This window comes from Plutella xylostella, chromosome 8 (assembly GCF_932276165.1).
Source record: "Plutella xylostella chromosome 8, ilPluXylo3.1, whole genome shotgun sequence".
In the NCBI taxonomy this organism is placed as follows: domain Eukaryota; kingdom Metazoa; phylum Arthropoda; class Insecta; order Lepidoptera; family Plutellidae; genus Plutella; species Plutella xylostella.
This window is the reverse complement of record NC_063988.1, coordinates 8,217,022-8,239,204: the sequence shown is the minus strand read 5'-3', so window position 1 is coordinate 8,239,204 and position 22,183 is coordinate 8,217,022. Positions and strand designations below refer to the sequence as shown.

General features: G+C 38.7%; 1 protein-coding gene across 1 annotated transcript; it reads left to right on the top strand.

The window, feature by feature from the left end:
- Positions 1-472: 472 nt before the first annotated feature.
- Positions 473-2,740, top strand: LOC125488873. The gene is made up of 2 exons (XM_048622572.1): positions 473-1,510; positions 1,594-2,740. Exons 1-2 carry the CDS (start codon positions 1,407-1,409, stop codon positions 2,738-2,740), a joined length of 1,251 nt encoding a protein of 416 aa, XP_048478529.1. The 5' UTR covers positions 473-1,406.
- The last annotated feature ends 19,443 nt before the right edge of the window (positions 2,741-22,183 follow it).

Sequence of the window (22,183 nt, the reverse complement as noted above, 5' to 3'; positions counted from 1 at the left end):
ATTCCTAATAAATTGACTATTGAGGATTTTACTTCTAAAGTAAAATTTTATAAGAAGCTCGACTGTCGAGCCGTTTGATTGCATTCCCTAGAAATATTATTATTAATCCATTTATTTCAGCCAACAAGAGCCATAATTTGTTAGTAACAATGTTGCTTATTCTATGTTAGTTACTTACAGCTAATAATACTTATCCTATAAAACATTATTTACATATTTTTACTTAGCCTATTCCCGTCACTATTCGCACCCAGTGCTCCAATATTGGACCGTCAGTCCGATCTGCAATTACCTTCAGGATGGAGTTGGTACTGCCGCGCAATCTGAATAGCATCGATGCAACTCTTTTTCGCCTGATCGCATAAAAATCATCAGTACGAGCTTGCGCGAACATACCTGATGCACTACAGTAGCGCGGCAGCCCCATTAGCATCCTAAAGGAATTGTTGTACTGCACTCTAAGCCTATTGATTATAGATCCGTCACGTTAACATCAGCTCCGCGGAAAAAAATCCAAAAAATTGGTATTTTTTGAGCTACGCGCATAAAAGTGTTGTGTTTAGTTTTTATAGTGTGTGACTCACACGGACTACTGTTGGCAAGGAAATTCCTGGAAGAACTTCGGAGATACGGTACCTACAATTTGGTCAGTCCACAGAACCTTCTCCCAGCATACCACCAGCTTCCAGGTATTTATCTCCTATTATTTTGGAAAACCTCCATCTGGTACAGCAAGCATTTTGAAAATTGGATGGTCAATATCAGCGCTGCAGGGGTCCAAAGTGTCCTAAGAACTCTTAGTACGGCCTGATATCAAGACAAATCTCGACGCGAGGAGGTATTACGTACGTGACATATCACATCTAGGTCACACATTCCAACACGCATACCAAGATTCATATTGCTGCTACTTGCGAACAGCGACATCATCAACTGTCATAGGTGATATTATAAAATAATAAAAAGATTATTGATGTCACCCGTCTCAATTGTGGACCCCCTTCAATAATCACCCCACGAAAATAATTGATCACAACACCAACCACAAGGCGATTGCCTTGCGCGAACGACTTCTGGACTACTCGGTGAAGCCAACAATATCTGGCATAGGAAGAAATTAGTATAACTTATAGATATAGCTTATACTGTATAACATAATATAGTATTGTATCATTATATAGCCGTGTATTAAACACATTATTATTATTATTATATAGCATGTTTATTGATTAATAATTAATAACAATATTAGTATTGTCTTGGGCATTTTAGTAAAGATTTATCAGCATTGTAAAATTAATAGTTAACGACTCTTGAATTTTTCTTATAAATTGTTTTTCTATAAACTTTTGCAAAAGTACCTAAATATAAAATGTCGTCTAAATCAGCTTGCGATTCCGTTCCCAATGTACGAACCACCCAACGGCAACGATCTCTGCGCGAAATGGTACTTACCAAAGAAACATCAACTAGAACAACTAAGGCAGAGAGGATGGGACCACCGGAAAGAGCCGTAAAAACATCGAAGACAAAATCTGAAGCCAGTGTGAGCGCTTCCGTCCCAGAGGTTCCGGAAAGGAGGAAGCGGAAGTCGCCATCGCCTCCAACCGCCACAGAAGTACAAGTAGACAGCCAGTCGGAGGCCACGTCTTCAGTTCGGGAGCAGGAGTCGGCGACCGCCTCCGTGGTAGCAAAGGTTATAAACTGGGAGCAGTGCAACCTATCCCCTCCCAGGGAAATCCTCTCCGATAATGAGTCCGAAGCATCCAGCTTCGATCTCGCCGTATCCAACGTAAGCTCTAAGGGGCGGCCCAGCATGCTCTTCGCCCCCAGCGGCAAACGCAAGGGAGTAGAGATGGACGTGGCAACGAAGCTGGCAAATGAAATGCTACAAAAGGGGAAGGAAGCACTCGAGCAGGCCTGCAAGATAAAGCGAGAGCACAAGACCACTGCATTGGAAAGTCTCGCTGGTCTGTATGAGATTGTGCTGTCCCTTTCGGATTCAAGATCGCGACACAGGTGCAACCTGGAGAAAGAGCGGTCGAGGCATGCTACCGAACTGATGAGGGTGGAAAGAGCACACACCAAACACCTTAATGAGCTCAACAAACAACTCGCTGGGGAACTGGGACTTGCCAGAAAAGACCTGGCCGCCAACCTGGCGGAAACCAAGGCGATCAGAGACTGGCAAGGATATGAGACTCAAGAGCCACACAGGCTCATAAAGGAGACGGCCGAGGCTATAGCAGACCTTAAACAGCGTCTGAAAATGCTGAATGACGCCGTAGCTACACAAACGGGCCACACAACATCAAACGAGCCCCTACTGAGGGATCACGCCATCATAAAAATCGGCGTGGAAACGATTAAAAACCAGGTGGATGAGCTACGGCGGGATGTGCACAAGGAAGCTGAGAAGGCTTCTGAAATTCATGGCCTCAACATAAAAATGGTCGGTATTCTGGAGTCTCAGCCGCCCAATGAAATCAAGCCTGACAACTGCGAAATGGGCAAAGTCCTAGAAATCCTCAGCAAAATAGACTCTAAGAGGATTCCCGAGTCCCTCCCGCAGCCCGTCACTGTCGACCTCAAAGAGCAGATCCAGCCCATCACGGAAACGCTTGAGGCCGTCAAGTCCGAGCTCCGCACAATGAGAGAAGAGAAGCTGAGGATACCACCACCATCCCTCAGCCTCGAGGCTGAAATGTGCCTTGCGGAGGGTGAAAAAAGGGTCTCGTGAGCAACGAGCAAACCTGTGAGCCAACATATTCGCCCTTACTGCCAGCGCTCTGCGCTCCCTTTCTATGTCAAGGTCGTCATTCAAATCTTCTGTCACTATGTGGCCCAGGTATTTAAAATTTGACACTCTTTTCAATTGTTGACCATTGAGCTTAACAGGTAAAGTTGAAGGAGACTTATGTTTTGACCTAAACACCATCAGCTCACTTTTTTGAACATTATATTTCAATCCATGAAACTAAACTTACTTAGTCCGTTGACTGAGGGGCTCAGCAGAACCATGTCGTCTGCATAACTTATGTTATTTACGCTTTTTCCATTAATGTAGCATCCGGCATAAGTCCTGCTGAGCTCCTCAATCAACTTATTCACATAAAGGTTGAAGAGCAGTGGCGAGGTTAATCCGCCCTGTCTTACACCACAAGCCAAACCATACCTATCAGAGTAAACACTACCCCACCGAACCTTATTTTGTTGGTTTCCGTACCAATACTGCAAAATATCAATGAATTCGTCTGGTACATTCATCTCCTTACACTTATCCCACAGGATATCATAGGAGACCAAGTCAAAAGCCTTGGAGAGGTCCAGGAAACAGGCATAAATGTTTGTTTTTCTGACAGTGTAGTATTTGACGGTGTGCTTAAGGGCTAGAACTGCAGCCTCCGTTGATAAACCCGGCCTAAATCCAAATTGTCCATCATGAAGCCGAATATACTTGCCAAGTCTCGCCTCAAGCAGACCATCAAACACTTTCGCCAGTATGGTTGCAAGGGATATTGGTCTGTAATTATTCTTGTCAGAAATATCCCCAGTTCGGTTTTTTATGACAGGAACCACAACCGTCTCCAACATATCCAGCGGCATATATCTATGGCTAAGGCAAAAGGTATACAACATGGCTAGTATTCTAGATATATGAACGCCTGCGTTTTGAAGGTGTTCTATGCTCAATCCATCATGACCTGGTGATTTTCCTCTTGTCATGTTTTTCAAAATGCCCGATATCTCCTTAGCTGAAAACTGAACGTTCAGACTGCCTTCCCGCGTTTCCCTACTACTCACACACTTTAGTCGTGTAGATGATAGTGGCGATTCAATTTTAAAGTGGTCTCGAAAACAATTTGCTATTTTTTTATGTTCTTCGATTCCATCAACTGTCACCGGCAAAGTCGGTCTACTATTTAATCTGCTGGTGCATTTCCAGAATTTAGAAAAATTATTTGCCTCTCGGTGTCTGGATAACATATCCATCTTAATTCGATCATTATTGTTCTGACACCACTTCAATTTAGCCTTAAATACTTTTCTACTCTCATTCATATTGTTATAAATAGGGCCCGCTGAAGGCTTGCCGTATTCCATCAATGTCTGAAAGTTCAATCTAGCAGCCAAGTGATATTCCCGTACATATTTATTCCATCCAATGATATATTGTTTTTTACACGGTTGTTTAAATTTACCCTTACTTAACACAGAAGCATCACACAAAACCTTAATTAAGTCATTATACATTGTATCTATAACCTTTCTATGATTTAAATTATCACAATAATTATGGTCGCAACACAATCTAAATTCTTCTGGGAAATCTATAAACTTTAATTTACTATTACAATAATCTGTAAACGATTCAATCTCTTCTAAATTCCTATTGCCCCATATAACTTTATTAGTTTGAGAACTATTGCTAATATTTTTTCCTCTTACTATACTAAGATTACAGTAAAATATTATCGGGAAATGATCTGACCACAGCACATCGTAACAAACCTTTACACTAGTCACAGTCCGATAAGCTGATTGCGTCACTAGACAGTGGTCCAACCACCGTCTCGTCGCGTGCGCTTCACTTACAAAGGTAAAAGTTCCGGAGTCAATACCTAATATGTCTATATCCGCGCATATCCACTTTTGATCGGTACAAAAATTCAGCATTTCATCACAAAATAACGTATGAGGGTGGGCGTTAAAATCGCCTAACATATACACACATTCCACGTCACAGTTTTCAATAATAGAATTCAGTTCACCTAAGCACTCTGTAAACTCAACTAAGTTATCTGGCATGTCAGTAGGCATATACACATTCAATATTAATATCGACTGATCACGAATACTTGCTCTAATAGCGGTTATACGCACACTATTGCACTTTAAAACCTGTATTTGTTTGAAGACACTTTTTCGCCACAGGATAGCCACGCCCCCATAGGGCCTTCCTCTCAGGATGCCAGTAGAGGTGTCCATCGCAGATTTCCCAGTACTATGAAAATTATCATCTATTGTAGATAAAAATGGAAGGTCATGATTGTATAGCCAGGTTTCTTGTAGTGCGACTATGTCTGCTTCTCGACATAACGATCTAACACATTCCACTGACCGTTTCAGAGACTTACAGTTGTAGCTTACAAAACGACAAACGTTACTGTTGGTATCATTAGCCATTTTGTTCACTATTTGTTTTCCCATTGCCTTTGTCTATGTCTGATGCTTTGTTCCTAAACATAATATACTTTCTAAAGTATATGTCTGCGGGCCAAAAATCGTCTGACTCGAACAAATGTAATTTTTGTCTAGGTACTTGTATTTTATATGAACTGTAGTCTTTTGTTTCTTTCATACGATTTTTTTCCACTTTTACAACGATGCTCGTCTTGTCTTGAATATATTTCTGTATATCCTCAGCAGACGTATCTATTGACACGTTATAGATATACAATGGAATTTTCACATCCGCCGCTTTAAATTTTGAATTTTCTCCTACTGGTGCCTTTCCTTTGGTTCCTGTAAATCTAGATTGCCTAAATTTAGCCTTCTTACGAACTTCAATCCACTCATTTTGATCCGCATTCTCTTTGCTCTCCGCTACATCACATTTAGGCATAGTAATGTTTGAGGCGCACCGCGGCGTAACTGGGTCTGTCGTAACCGCGGTACCTAAACCGGTGGCCTCCACGCGCGCTTGCTTGTTGGTGTCATCCGATGGTTGTGTGACAGGGATGACATCGCATGCCGCAACCTTTGCGTAAGAAAGAGATGGAGAGTCCGGCAACTCGTTACTTGTACATTTGATGTGACTACCCTCGGGGCTTAGAGATTTGTTAGCCGAGTGGCCTAAGCCCATGGGTCCATTATTACATTCCATGCTGTCTTGTAGGTAAAAACCACCCCTCTTTGTATTTACATAAGGTGCATTATAGCTTACGGCTTGGCGTTCCTTTAAACAATTTATTTCAATTTTTAGCTGTTCTAGTTCACTAACCGTTGCATACTGCACATCCGACGCATATTTTTCTTGAATATCACGGAGTTCCTTTTGGAGCACAATTATGTCTTTAAGCAGTCTTGTAACGTCGATGTGGTCGAACGTGACGGGGGGTAATTTTTGAAGATCACGAGCCACAAAGATTGGCAATTCCTCAGGGAGCGTTCCTGATATCAAAGTTATGATGTCATTAAGGTCTCGATTAGATTTCCCGGCTCTCTTTCTCTTCTTTGGACATTTAGTCACCGAATCAAACAGCAGCTTCTTCGCTTGTTCAATTTCCTCCTCCGAAAACGACGTGGTACATAATTGCACCAGGCTTTCCTCATCCATAACATCGACTTTATTCTGCACAAATGATAGCAACTCATTTATCACAATGTTACAATTTGAACACTTTAACACGTTAGAAGATGACATGACTACGACGCGACGCTGTGAGCGACCGGTCGCTGTCACGATCAGCTGATGAATATGAAATTGGTCTAAATATACAGGCTGCTCGGCTCATAGACCGACAAAATTATATAGGTACGACACGACATAAACTATTTACTGCCAGTGCTATAACTCTATCTACCAATTACACCTTGATCAAAAGTTACAACCTGTCAAAATCGTATGAAAGTAACTACCAGTCATCGGTAGCTCGTTGTTGAAACTGGCAGTTAGTTACATAGAGAACGTCTTGAGAAATAATTTCTTCGTAATGGAGATATAACACTCTATCCAACTAAACTCACTACTGTTATTCAAACCATTCTCAAGGACAAAAATATTCGACCGAAAAGCGACACTGAATCACTGAACCACTGCGAAACTCGCCGCAAAATGTGGTCACACCCTTATTGAGGTTTCGCAGTCCCGCGATTCCGAAGCAATTTCTCTTCATCGCTCCCACACACCAATATGTTGGGGGGACGGTGAAAAACGCCATCTATCTTTCACGTAGGCTATTATGCAAATCTGCGTGTTAAGGCTAGGGTTAGGGGTTTCTATTGACCGGATTTTGCACCTGATGCGCTGTTGGTTTGTGTTGTTGGCAGAGAAAGAGACACCACCTTATCTTGGTTTGGAGACGGTATATAGATTCGAATGAAGGGTTTTCTGTTAATTTATATGAAGATACATCGCATTGGTGAAGTAGTAAAAATGTCAAGCCCACACTAAGCTAAGTACCTATATTTTTTTCCAATTAAAAGATTTATTTGTGGTCGGTCGAATGGCGTAGTGGTAAGTGGCCCTGACTGCTACGCCGAAGGTCCCGGGTTCGATCCCCGGCTGGGGCAGATATTTGTTTAAAGACAGATATTTGTACTCGGGTCTTGGGTGTTGATATTTATATTTAATATCTATCTATCTATGTATTTGTGTAGATATATCAGCAGTCCCATACCCATAACACAGGCTCTGCCTAGCTTGGGGTCGGATAACGGTGTGTGAGATGTCCCCACATATTTATTATATTTATTTATAGTTATTATTATATTGCATCGCAAAATGAATAGTACTTTTAGAATTTAGTATGCTTTGATTTTACTTTGGATAAAGTTACATCAAGCTGAGCCATTTGAAAGCATTTTTAAGGTAACGTAGTTTAAAGTAAATTGGTGCTTGCGCAGACCGACTCTTACTCATTATTTAAGACTGCAAATAACTTGCCTTGATAACCACTTTACCGTAACAGTCCCACTGCATTCAAAAGGACAATAGCCAGTCTCGGTTCTGTACCAAAGCGAAAAAAACACACGTTACTTCCAAACAAGTAAACAAACATCCGTTTCCGGTTACAAACTTGGGCAAAAAGGCGAGGCCCGGGGCAATTAGTTAGCCACCACAATTAGTGAGTAACTTGCACACTGAACCCAATAAATACAAAACAAGAAGAGCTGTACTTATAGCGTCTCGGTTTTTGCCGGCGTTCAAACGAGAGCAGCCCGATAAGTTCTCAACCCTGTGCACGGATTACATGCGGGATAAATTACGTTACGACCGAATGGCGTAGTGGTTAGTGACCCTGACTACTGAGCCGATGGTCCCGGGTTCGATTCCCGGCTGGGGCAGATATTTGTTTAAACACAGATATTTGTTCTCGGGTCTTGGATGTGCCCGTAAAATGGCAATAGGCCCGCCCCCTATTACATTGGGACTAACATAACATTCTGGCGAAAAGTGGGTGCAGCAATGCACCTCTGCCTACCCCGCAAGGGAGTACATTAGTACAAGGCGTGAGTGCGTGTTTTTTTTTTGTTTTTTCACTTAGCGTTACTTATAATAGATTAGATGTCATTTTGTAGGTAATACACTCACGGGCAATGAATAGTTCCACTTACAAAATTCCGACACCAAACACCCCAATTTTTACAAACAGTTAATTTAAAATTTGAACAAAATATAACTGTTTTTAGTTGGTAGTATCCTGATGCTTTGTTAAATGTATTTCAATGATGCAGAAGGCGTCATTAAACTAGCCTTTTCCGTTTATGTGTAATTTGGTGCTTTTCAGAATGGAACCTTTTTATTTATGTTTAAAAATAAGGTTAACTTGTTATTAGTATAAAGCTGTTGGTTTTCCATGCAATCAATTAAGTGAGTTTAATAATATTACTCCTAGCTAAACTGATACCAGTAACCGCGACCGTAGAATCAATTTGATACATCAAATCAACTTTATTGTTGCAAAACTTATATTAGTTACATGAAAAGAAAACATTTTAAATTTTCTTTAAATATTTATTTTAGTTATCTTTATTAGTTTTGAATATGGTTAAAAATAACGCGATATCTCAAAAAAATCAGAACTAAAGTGAGAATTAACACATTTCGTCTGATATTAAATCTCTGCCCAGCCAACGATAAGTTCTAACGCAGAAGGTTTTTGCTTTTAACCGCAGTGGCCTTTTGTAGCTCACGGCGCTATTGAGTACGCCGCGACTTTAGTGTCAGTGCTCAAAAGTCGACAGGTTTTTGTGACTTTCATGTTTACACATGGGACAGGAACAGAGTGACAGATTACCTTGTGTTCAGAAAGTAAGGATACGGTGTGATAGTATGAAACAATATAATATATACCATAATTAGGTATATGCTAGGATTTTTCAAATAATTATGTTTTTGAAAATATATTTTTTTAACAGCGTAGGTAATTAAAATAAATTTGAGAGTTGAAATTATTGGATGATCATGTTTAAAATAATATTTATATCAATAGTACATTTTGTTCTAGCTGGCAGGCGTTTGACAGGCGACTCAGTTTAGCATTGGCATCTACCTAATAAATCCGTTTTTAGAAGTTGTAAGTTCGCTGCAGAGTTATCGTCCCACTATATCACCTCAGTCGAGACGTGATTAGCAGGTGCAATCTCCATCTAATCCTAAAAACGAAGTCTCGGACGGAATACACAAGAGGCGATCTGAAACTTCGTCCGAACTTGTAATTTCGGTTGGAATTCAAAGTTTTCGGTTTTACGACTATTTTGGCGGGTTTCGAATAACCATTGAATACTGAACTTTTTCATTTACGCCCCAGGACGAGCACTGAATAATATATGAAGATTTCAGACTGAAGTTCGCTGAAGTTTATACAACGGATATTTGGCTCAGAGGCGAAGGTAAAAATGCTGATTTTGAGTGGAGATTATGCCTTGAGCTCGAACCGCTAGCTTACTACTTACACTTAGCTATACTATACCTAGCTATTTGTGAGCTCAATATATTTTAAATGCCCTTCTTATGCTGCATTTAACCTAAAGCAATGTTGCCAAAAATGTACGTAAGAATGATAAGTTTATAAGTTGCATGCATAATTTCAAACGATTTAGATTAACTTATATATTTTTTAACTTAGATGATAAATGGGTATAACCGTGGGTAAGAAATAAAACTTACAAGTCGAATATCTCCCAGTTTTTACCTTACCCTACTATCACCTCCTGAAAGGATGTCTACTTACCAGTAACCCTGTATATCCCAAGGAATCCTTTAATAAATCCAATCTGCATAAGTGAAGCGAATGCAGGAAACTTCAGCAAGACAATCTGTCGACGTAGACAAGAAAAAACTGCAACGAAGAGATTCCCTACTAACAGATCTAAAAGCCTGCATAAAAGTAGTAGCACTCGTATGCTGTAAAAAAAATCATTTCCCAAAGGAGATTACTGTTCACCTGGACGGCACAGCTACTCTGTATTAAAGGACCAAGAAGCGACAATGTAGACTCATCAGTAATATACAGGGCACAAGCTGTAAATAACCTGTATATTTATAAATATTTATAACACATGAGCTAATGGTCAAACTGAACAACATTCTCAAAGAAATAAACACAAGACACAAGTTAAATTACAATTTTTAAGTTGAGATATAGGTGGCATTAACACTAAAAGCTATACTTATATCTTCTGAAACTTAGGAAATTTTAAGTTAAACTATTTGTGGATTAGGTTGATGTCTCAGTTGTCTGCTGCCTACTATAATTCTATAGACTTTATACTCACTGTATTTACAGTACACTACGGCAATACCTTTGAATGTAGCTGTTTGAAAATTCTCCATTCTGTGACTTTCATATCGGCGTCGTCGCCGGCATGTGAAAGGGGTGGAAATGGAAAGCTAGAAAGTTAGAAAAGTTGTAGGAATGGAATATTCAGGTGCGTTTTTGATAAATTATAATTTTAAGATAACTGTAATAATATTTAACTACCTAATAATTAAAGTAATGTTTGTCAAAATCATGGTCAAGGTAAAAATAGTAAATTCATCATTATGAATAACATTTTGTTCTACGACTTTTGAAAATACGCGTTTTTTTTTAAACTTTGTTGCGTGATTGTTACTACACTCACGTGCAAAGAAACTGTTCCACTTACAAATACAGACACCAAATGGCCCCGATTTTTTTAAACATTTAATATGAATATTTTACAAAATATTTAAGTTTTTAGTAGGTAATATTCTGATGCGCCTTAAAATGAACGGTCAGGTGCAGAAACCTGACCCCCCTCTCATACTAACAATGCTTCTGAGGGGGGTCAGGTTTATCTTACTTAAGGTACTTAAATATTGCAGAAGGCATCATTAAGTTAGTTTTTTCCGCTTAGAAGTAGTTTAGTGATTTTCTGAATGGAACTTTTTCATTGCCCGTGAGTTTATAAGTCTTAAAAAATAAGTTGTTTAGGTGAACCACTGAGTCACCATCATTTGGCTTAGTCCCGCCTTTTCAACACCCTGTATAGTGACGTCGATCGTGACACATCATTGACGTCATGAGTCGTCCGCTACCAATTTTCACATTTAGCCCCTGTTTCACAATGTCTGGTTAGTCGCTACCTGTCGGATAAAATACATGCTGTCACTGTCTAAAAAATAATAACAGAGAGTGACAGCATGTAGGTATTTTATCCGTCAGGTAGCCACTAACCAGACATTGTGAAACAGACCCTTAGTCACAACATATTCCGCTAACGTACACCAGATTTACGGCGGTTCGTCCAACCATGGACCATCTTTTATTGACTGCGTTGCCTGTAACCTTTCTGTCCTGTCAGTAGCAAGTTCTCCGAACATAAATTGTGACATCCAGAGGGGTCACTCTATGTGACGAAAAACGAAGTTTCGAAGCGCTGCTGCGCGAGCCACGACTCTATCTTGTTGTATTAATTGTGCCGATTGCACGAGAGCTCTCGTTCGTTGATTTTTCGTCTGTGTAGAGTAACCCTCCAGGGGCTTTCCCGTGAAATCGATAGTCGTTAGAGATTGGCCATTGTGGACGTATGTTTATTATATCTACGAATGAATATTATCAATAATGTAGCTATATTTGAAGTGTTAGTACTTTAAGTGCTAGCACTTATTTTTCCAGCAACCTCTAAAAGTACGATTGTGTTATTTATAGTACGTACTTATTGCAATTAAGATCAATGCCATATTTGAAAGGTTGATTAATTTCTTACTTAATCAACCTTATGCTTAAAACGTTGATTAATTTCTGGCTACCAATAACACATGGTGTCCTAGTTTGGTAGCCAGGAACTCAAAATGTAAACTAATTATTCAAATAAACGTTTTCATTTCATTTCATTTTCATACAGCGCCCATTTTATCGTAGTAAGGTATACTTTTTAACCTTTCTGTGCCGCCTGTCATGCAGTTATGAGAAAAAATAATACGAATAAACGGATTATCTAATACGAATGCTGTGTGAATACACCTTTAGGCCTGTAGCTCCCTGTAGGTCGTTAACTGTCAGTACAAAACAAATTGATTGGCCAAATCTGCTTATTCGGCTATTTGGGAAATCGTAAATTATTGTTTAACTATTCTCAAGAGTACAAGAACCATTAGCCTCTTACTATACTTGGACTAGTGTTCAACCAGGGAGTTGTATAGGTATACCTACACGACGTACTGTTTAGAATGACCAGACCATTTTTCATAGCTTCTAACCTTCTGATTGAGTACGCAACTGACCCCATAGCATGAATTTTTATCGTGAACGTGAAGTAAAATTACTCGATGAATTTTGTAGAAAAAATGTAGTTCTGCTACGGACCGCCACGGGCGCTGTTCATATTTTCATACAAAATTAGGTACTTGATGAATTCTACTTCACGTTTACGATGAAAATTCATGCTTAGGGTCAGTTGCGTACTCAATCAGAAGGTTTTAGGTAGTAGCTATAAAAAAATATTGTCATTTTACGGGAGCCATCCGAGAACACTCCCACAAGAACCTAATTTCCTTGTGAGTAAATAACAAATTATTTTTTTCGACATGTCAGATATTACAGGTCGATGAAAAAAATACCTAACTCTTAGAACAAAATTTAAAGTTGTAACGATTGATCATATATTTATTCTGTGTGAGTGATACACTTTTGAAAAACGCCGTATAAGCAGACAGTTACTTAAACAGATAGATGCTTACTAGGTACGTTGCTTTTCTACTCAAGAAGCTTTTCCAGCTAAACGGAAGCCTGAAAACTACTTCGTTGGAGTTCTGAAAAGGGGTCTTTCCGCCACGTAAAAAGCCACAGAGAAGATGTAATTTGACCGGAAATAGGGATGCTTTCTCTGGAAGTAACTGCAAAATAAGAAAATGCACTGTGGGGTTACCACCACCGTACATTAGCAACAATCCAGCAGCGTAGCTCGATTGTAAAATCTGACGTAACTTGTATGGATCTGACAGGCGAGTGAAGCTCGCTGCTTAGGGTCAATTTATACTGGGGCAGAGTCGAAGAGCAGCGAAGCGTCAAATTCTTAACAACTAAAGCAAAGCCGCACGAATGGTTGGTTACGTTGGTCATGCGTAGACGCACGAATCGCGAAGAATGCGCGCGACCTTTTAAAATCTCAGTAGCAATGTGAGCGTTATGCTGTGGAGTTAATGTTGTATTTGTAATGTTCAGTATTGAATAGACGCTTCGATGCGCTTCGACTCTGTACTAGTATAAATTGACCCTTACGGATTGTTAATAACAATATTGTCAATGTGTCGGTGGAAGTACGTTAGCTAGTAACTCTTGGCTACGGTCGTGTTCGGTCCAGTAGGCTGAAGGGCGACTCACAGTAGTAAGAGTGTAATATATTACTTTCATTATTGTTTTAGTTGCAGTTACTTAATTATGTTTTGTTACTTACTTTCTAAATCTACATGTCTAACAGTATATTTTACGTAACAAACAATATACTCGTATATTCAGGCCCTTAGTTTAAACTGTAAACACTAAATTGAGTATTTTATAAATCTCCAGCGCCCGATTGTAAAGTTAAATTGTTCCGTTCACGCCACTTTTCTGTTTGCTTCGGATTGTCACTGGAAAGGAAACAAAACACAACGAATGCTGAGAAAAGTTCCAGAACTACGGAGCTGTTAGCTTACTCATTCGAAAGAGTTGTTTTTTATTCTATTTTAGTTCTAAAAAGTGTTGAACTGTGTCGTGGCCCTTTTGGATAGCCGATGATATACAATGTTGCAGAATCGGGAGCAACAAAATTAGGTTCCTATCCTATTCTATCCTATTCTCTGTGGGGGTGTAAGTACCTGCACCTGGCTCTCTCGAGTGGAACCTTTGTGCATATCCCCAAGGTCTAAACTGCCTTCCTAAGCTTGGACCATTTCCCACCACGCTGGTCCACTGCGGGTTGGTGGGTTCACATATCTAGATGTGCTAAATCTAGATATGCAGGTTTCCTCACGATGTTTCCTTCACCGTAAGAGCGATGGTATGCATTGTACTTAAGTTAAAAGAACTCATTGGTACATGTCAGCTCCGGGATTCGAACCCGCATCTCTTGCTTGAGAAGCGGGCGCTTACCCGACTGAGCTACCACCGCTCCAAAAAAAAAAAATTAGGTTCAGTAAGTCATTGAAATTTGTTAAATTGTCTTTGGATCCATATAATGGTTGTCATCATGAGTTCCGACCAAAGGTCAGTGTTTTGTTGCCTGTTTCTACCCATTTATTGGTCGCTTGTCTATCTGCGTTTATTTCTCACCTATTGCCTATATTAACTTAAGCTTTGTGATCCGTAATCAGGTTCAAATTTCTAAAGTAACCAACGGCTTCCAGTTACTACAGGTTAATCAATTTAATTAGTGCACATTCGAATTCCGTTTCCACAATTCTACACTCCACATGTGAACTTAATATGAATTAGCCTTACTCTTTGGCTGTAAATCGAGTGACAAAACCAACGTGACCCCTAATCCGCCTTAACATTCTCTCAAAAGCACCGGCTGCGGTCGACGGGTGAAGGGCGAAGTAGATCTAGTTACACTGGATATTGACGGACAGGGATGGCGTACATCGAATTTGCATGAAAAAGAGGATCGGCCTAGCTGTTGTACGCCCAAACATTGTCAATGTTTACTTTCTAGCTTTGGTGCGGTGGTCATACGGGCTGAGGCTTAGAAAAAAGGCAGATCAAATATTATGGATGAGGAATTTTGCGTTCGTGAAAATGGATGGTAAAAATAGGCCGCTTTAAGAGCTAGAAATTTAAAAGTATGGCATCGTTTGGTAACTTATTTTCTTTTTCATTCATGAGATAAATAATATACGAAATTAAGCATTTAAATGTTGGTAGAACACAATTGAGTGGATGAATATCAAACTGCCATATATCCACCTACCCGAAAAATTGACTTTTTGATTCGGTCGTGTTCTCCGTTAAAATGTCAGTTTGCCTATGCCCTTCAAGTTCCAATAAGTGCAACGCATCCATGAGAAAAAAGCCGTTAAAACAGTAAGTTTTTTCAAATCCTTTTAAGTCTAACCGTTTCGCATTACAAATTTTCACAAGTCCATTCCGGCCAATCACAGAGCGTAATTTTTTCAACATGGCGTCAGTCTTGTTGAGAATTTCGAGGCTGTGTCGTGTGCTCCCAGTGTTTTATAACGAATATGAATGAAAATGTTGAGGAAATTGTGACTGTGGACCCTGATAAAGCTCGGAAAAGAAACAGATTGAAGAGTGTAGCAAAAAAACGACAGAAAACTATGGCGTAGTAAGTTTAAAACCCCTTTTTTTCCAACCCACGTGTCAATCACAAAGCATTTTCGTAGTAAAAACAGGGCCGAATCGGGTAGAATATAATACGGTAGGTAGGTACTTTTCTACCGATAAATTTTGGTTAATTAACTTCATTGTATTTAATAGAATATAGACTATATTAGTCTTACTGAGTCCAGCCCATGATATTAGTATTTTTCAAACAACTATAAGTCCTTATGACTCATATCAAAACAGCATAAGTCTTGTATGGGCATATCAAACTGCTATAAGTCCAAACTGTTTATTAACTTTTACGCCTTTCTATGAGTGTTATAATGGATTTGTTTATTAAAATACATTCTTAAGGTCACAAGTCAACTGATTAAATCACGGGGCAAGTTCTATGACCATTAAATAATAGAGAAAACAAAAACCTGCATTTCCCAAATTTTGCGTGGACGTGACATATGGCAGTTTGATATTCATCCACTCAATTAGAATCCATAACCTTATCAGATACACAGTTAATTTAATGAGGCGCCTAACAAAAAAATATACCTGCTGTGTCTTAACAGAAGTAAATAACAACATATAACTATTTATACTATCGTATAAAAACTACTCAAGTAAAGTAAATATAAAAAACGGAAGGCTTTCAAGCTTTCAACTATCCGTGTTAAGAAAAACACGTCAACTTGGAATCATGTCACGGCTCTCGCACGAAATGCTCATTTCCACTTCAGATCACCTTTTCATGTAAAAGGAAAACCTACGCGGTGCAACCAGCCATGCCTTCTGATATGAACGAACGTTACACCGAGGCTCAACGTACTAGTGGCTCCATTATTGCAGTATTTGGGTGCAGGATAGATTACTTACGAACACGATGTTGTGTCACATACATACAAAAACAAACGAAAAAGCTATGCGAATTTTGTTTACTGTCAAACCGTTTTAAATTCAACCTACGAGTAATAACAACCATTGAATTAATTCAAAAATGTTCTAATCGTGTTTTAAGTGGAGACTCATCATCTAATTCGTATTTAAATGTAATTTCATGTAAAGAACTGTTTACACCGATTTTAATTTCGCTGTGTCTGTTTTTTAAATGAAGTGGTTTGGACTTTGGTTATTAGTAAAGTTTATTCTACGTGAGGTAGGTACTTGTAATAGGTATTAATTTACTGAGCATTTTATTAAGTATGAAAGATATTTAAATTGTTTATTTACTGAACATAACACATACATGGGTAACATGGAAAAATATAAGATTTTATCTTCGGTTTTGTAAGTATAATTTATATTTTTACGAGTGATAGTTGAGCTGACTGTACATTGTATCCAGCAAGACAGTTGGTGTGTCTATCAATGTCGCAATTATTTTGGAGTTGAAAGGGAGGAATACTCAAAAGAAAATCATATCTTTCAGGAAAATCTTAGCAACTTTATTTTGTCATTGAAATGTTGATGATACATCACTATGAATTTGAATTTGATAAGCGAGCTTATCTAATCATGATCTAACAATATTAATAAAAGACAAAAGGCCTAGCACGGCGCGCAAAACGTACGTTAAGACGTGGCAAGCATTCCGTCGCGCTCGCTCTCGAGGCCGCGCTATTTGAGTGAGCACGACGCAAAACTTTTTTCACGTCTTGGCATGCGCGTCTTGCGCCTCGTGCTAGGCCTTCAGCCCCTACGAGATTGATCTTTCTAGATGAAAGCAACGTTGTATCTTGTTTTACGCATGTAAATGTATGTTTTTACACGTACCTAACCCAAAAGGCGACCTAGACCAGTGGCTATATTCTGGCAACTGATAAAATGCTATTGTAAAATGTTGTGTGCATTGGTGTGTTGCATGCTTAGAGACCGTATTTCTTTGCACCTGTCATAGGCCTTTTTTTTCAACTTTCCAAACGTTGTTTAGTTTGACCCCTGTGTCAAAATTTGTTTAGTATAAGAGAGAGTATAAAAGTATAAGAAGAAAGTATAAGAGTATAAACTGTGCTACCACAAAAAACTTTAAACACTGTTTAACAAGTGTTTAAAACGAAATTTGACAGATTTTGTAGGCGTTTGACAGCGGTAAACATCTGTAAAAAACTGTCTAAGTTTTTGTGGTAAGAGTCTAAACCCCTGTTGAACCTAAACAAATTTGTAACAGGTATATTTTAATATCATCGTAGGGAGCTTGAAGACAATGATAGTAAAAGTTAAATCATGACTTTTCCATTTTTGACTATAGCATTGATACGATTTAGATATGGATCTATACTGAATTTATGACTTCTTACATTACGTATCATTCTTCCATTGCGTAGATAATTATATTAGGTTTTTGATAGGTATGTACCCATATTATAGGCTCTGCCTAGCTCGGGGTCGGATGGCCGTGTGTGAGATGTCCCTACATATTATTATTATTCCCACTTTCACATCACCATGTATGTAGGTGTAGGCTTCTTTGGATCGTCCAGAATAACGCTATCGTCCATTTCTCCAGCGGGTACGGGAGGACGTAAAAAACAAATTGTATTTAAATTCGCCCTTACGTGATGCGAAAACTGAACAAAAAGAAGCGCCGCTAGAATACCGGACCGGGGATGGAGCTAAGAAATTGTACCATAGACAATGACACGGATAAAGGAGATTTTACACTAATCCGAAGGCGAATCCTAACTAAAATTATAAATGCGAAAGTAACTGTGTCTGTCTGTCTGTTACTCGCCAAAACTACTGAACGGATTTGGATGAAATTTGGTATACATATGGTCTAGAAGTCTAGACTCTTGTGAGATAAAGAACATAGGCTACTTTTTATCCCGGAATTCCCACAAGAAAACTTTTTAAGGCGAAGCGAAGCTCGCGGGATCAGCTAGTATATAATATAGTCAGAACATTATTACGAGTAAACAGTTGGTAATACCTTAACAGATAGGCAGTCGTACATTTTGCACCATTTTCATCTTGACCACAAAGGGATATGAGAAGCACTAAAAAGCATTTAAGGGTTTAGGGTGCAAAAATGGTACCTATATATTAAGCTGAAAGGGGTAACTCAGAAGGTCAATCTGAACATATATTGTTCTACGACTTTTGGAAATGCTACCTCCAAACAGTTTCTTGTATCTTTCATAATTTTAATCAAAACAAAAATCATTTTCGAAACCCGAGAATAAACAGCATTGAAATAATGACATTACAAGTTTAGAAATTAAGCGCTCCCGTCGCAATACAGTTCAGAAACTCTGCGGAAAACAATCTGTGACTGAAAACTTATTTCAACTTTCGCCGAGTAGTTTCACAGTTTCGGAACGGTAAAGCGCCGTCACGCAGCTTAGTGAGTCGAAGATTTCCTACTTATTAATTAATTTTGAACCTTTACCTACTTTTAGGGGTGTTATAAGAGTTTTCTTTAAATCATCATGCAGTAATGTTTTATAATCAACTGTGTTTGGGTATGAAAAGTATTGAAAAAGTGTTTGAGTATTGCAAAAGTATACCTACTAAGCGGAAAGGGGTCAATCTGAAAAACTTTTGGAAATTAGCGACTTTTTGCAGATTACGGACGTTTTCTATCACTACTGGACCACCAGCGATTAAGTAAGATTTTCGAACCTCCGTTTACGTTGCGTATCGTCAACTATCATTGTCAAAATGTAAGGCAAATTTGTTAGTTCCAAAACTGACTACGTTGGCGCTGTTCTTTTTCCATATGTTTGTGTAGGAGTTGTGTAGTATTATATTTAAATTAGTATCGAATTGCCACGTAAGCCCGTGATAGGCCCATTTGTGGCTCAAAGACCACCGGCACATCCGCAGAAACAAGACCACTATAACTCATAACACCAACATGACATAATCCGTCGTTTACAGCTAACTCTCATGTATGTAACCGGCTCGGGATAATCCGTGCTCTCACAAGATTAGTTCTTGAGAGCAACTTGGCGAAATCATTTTTCGACGGTGCTTTTACTGCCTACTTTGTGCCCGGCCTCTTTTCTCTCGGGGGTCTCTCTAGCTTACGAAGAACGATAATTCAGAGAGTAGACAGATAGAGAGAGAGAGTGAGAGAGAGAGAGAGAAGTGACTCCATCTCGTTAGATTACTCATCAATTTCATGACAGCTTTTGGTTCGTTTATTATTCGATAATATAAGACATAGCTCGTTTACTTATGAGCGAGCTACATATAAAGTACGTATCTACAATTAATTATATTTGAAATAAACTCTGCTATGCTAATTGCTAATAGACTTACATACATGAGGACAACTTATTGTGTTAACTGTTGTATACGCAAACCGTGTTACATAGATCATACCGCTAATTGATCCAAATGGATAGGGACAGTTTGAACTATTACATAATAATTGTATTATGTCCAGATATTATGTTCATTAGTGGTCGGAAATATAAATGTAGTACGTATACTACGGTGATTCGATACAAGGGTGAAAATTATAATGGTGCAAACGAGGTAATTTTATTTTTTAGTTTTTACTGATAATAATTATAATATATTATTTTACCAGTTTTTCAATACTTCCTGTAGGTTGGGCGGTAGAAAAAGCTTTTATATAATACCCTCCCTTTTTTACATTTATATCCCTTTGTGCAATAAAGAGTTAAAATAATAATAAATAATGATATTTTTTCTCATCGTCGATTAAAATTGGTATGTACAAAAAACGGTTACCTACAATATCCAATTACAATAAGCTCTCAACAGTGGACTAAGTATGACTTTAATAAAAGAACAAAAGCTCCAGAAAAATGTTGATCCATTTTTCATTGCAATAATATCTATATCACTTTATGACTGAGTTCCGATCGTAAAGCCACGTTCTCTCTGGATTGGGTCACTCTCTTAGACGAACGAGAAAATAAGAATTGTCACGCAATCTGCACTCTTAATACAACGAGATAGAGCCATGGTTAGTGCAGCCGTTTTGCTTTTCCTAAGCTTCGGAGCGCTGCGTTAACCACGACTCTATGTCGTTGTATTAAGAGTGCCGATTGCCTGACAATTCTTGTTCGTTCGTACGTCGATTTAGAGAGAGCCCCCTCTGAGCTAAGGGTCATTAATCATAGCTCATCTTTTTATAACTGACGGGTGAAGAAGAATCCTTCTGAAACTTGCTTGAGACTCATCATTGTGTTGATCTTTGGAAATTACCTGATGAAAATGGAGGCAAAGATGGGGCAGTAAATGAAGACTTCATTGAGTGCTTATTAACTAAAGAGGGTACAAACTGAAATGCACGTGGAATACCAAATAAATATTTAAAATTAATAATAAAAACAGAAGAGAAACAAGAGCACCATAATGAGCCACACTTCGCATATAAATAATGTCAATGCATAACATAAGATTACAAATAATTCGGACTATAAATGTTCACCCTACACACCCAATCACACCCACTTCTACGTATCTCAACCTATCCTAGATACTGCTCTACTTTTAATTCAAACCCCGTCCCAATACTCGTTGTAAATAGCGATAAATTCGCAGCTAAATCACAAAAGGGTTCCGCTCCCGGTACACAAGACAAAAGAGCCACATCTGTCGCTCTGCCAAATGACAAATTGCTTGTCGTAACGCCTTGCATTTTGTCGCACTAGTCGCCAAAGTTACAGGATTCAGTGCGATGTTGCAAAGCCAATCGTTTCGGTACTAAGGTTTTGTTGGTTGGTTTTCAAAGATCACGATGGTGCTACTCCGATTAGATTCAAAAGAAAGGCTTTAAGGAAAGAAAGTTTTTTAAATATTTAATATTTTTGGGGAGAAGTTTTAATTATGTGCAGTATGTATTTTATTCTTATTTATGTGCAGTATTACACTGGGTTTTATAATCATAAGATGATTGCCGAATGATAAAATGGTTGTATAGGTACTTATGCACGGAGGATGTCAACTTTAATTTCTAGCCGGGGTAGACATTGGTTGGAAATACATTGGGTATTGGGTAACATTAGTTGAACATAATTAGGCAAACGACAATTAAAACCCGAATGAAGAGTATGTAGGTACAGAAATCTAGCTCTGCTACCCCACAAATCACTACATAAGTGGTTTTTCAGTTGTGTGCTATTTTATTTAACTTTGTGCCAGACCGTAATAATAAAAGTTGTCGTAAAAATATTCGTAGTAACCGTCGATAAAGAAGATAAAATATTTGACGAAATGCACTATCTATGTAATAAGACAACCGGATGGTAAGCCTTATGAAAAATGGTTCTCTGTAAGCTTTGGCATTTTGCTCATGGATACACACAAGGTTGCAAGTGGAAAATAACTCGTAAATTTTTCTTCATAACCTTTCCAGCTTGCTGTATAATAATAAAGCTATTAATTACATACTTTTATACTATCTTGAATCTTGAATCTTGAATCTTGAATCTTGAATCTTGAATCTTGAATCTTGAATCTTGAATCTTGAATCTTGAATCTCTCGCTCCTCGTATCACATTTAGTAACACAATGCCACGGCAACTACTCAGCATAGGTCTCCTAATAAATGTCTACACTGGCCAAGAACCAAACCCGGAACCTTCTATCAAGAAACCCAGTTATTAACCACTGCACCATCTGGTCCTCAGAACAACGATAATCCTAAACTCTCATCTGAGATTTCGCTCGCAGCTTCCGCGTTAGCTCCAAATATTGTT

Coding starts and splice junctions, on each gene's coding strand:
- LOC125488873 (XM_048622572.1), top strand. CDS start 1,407: ATGTACGAACCACCCAACGGCAACGATCTCTGCGCGAAATGGTACTTA. Junction 1,511..1,593: donor GGATGGGACCACCGGAAAGA/GCCGTAAAAACA, acceptor GAAGCGGAAGTC/GCCATCGCCTCCAACCGCCA.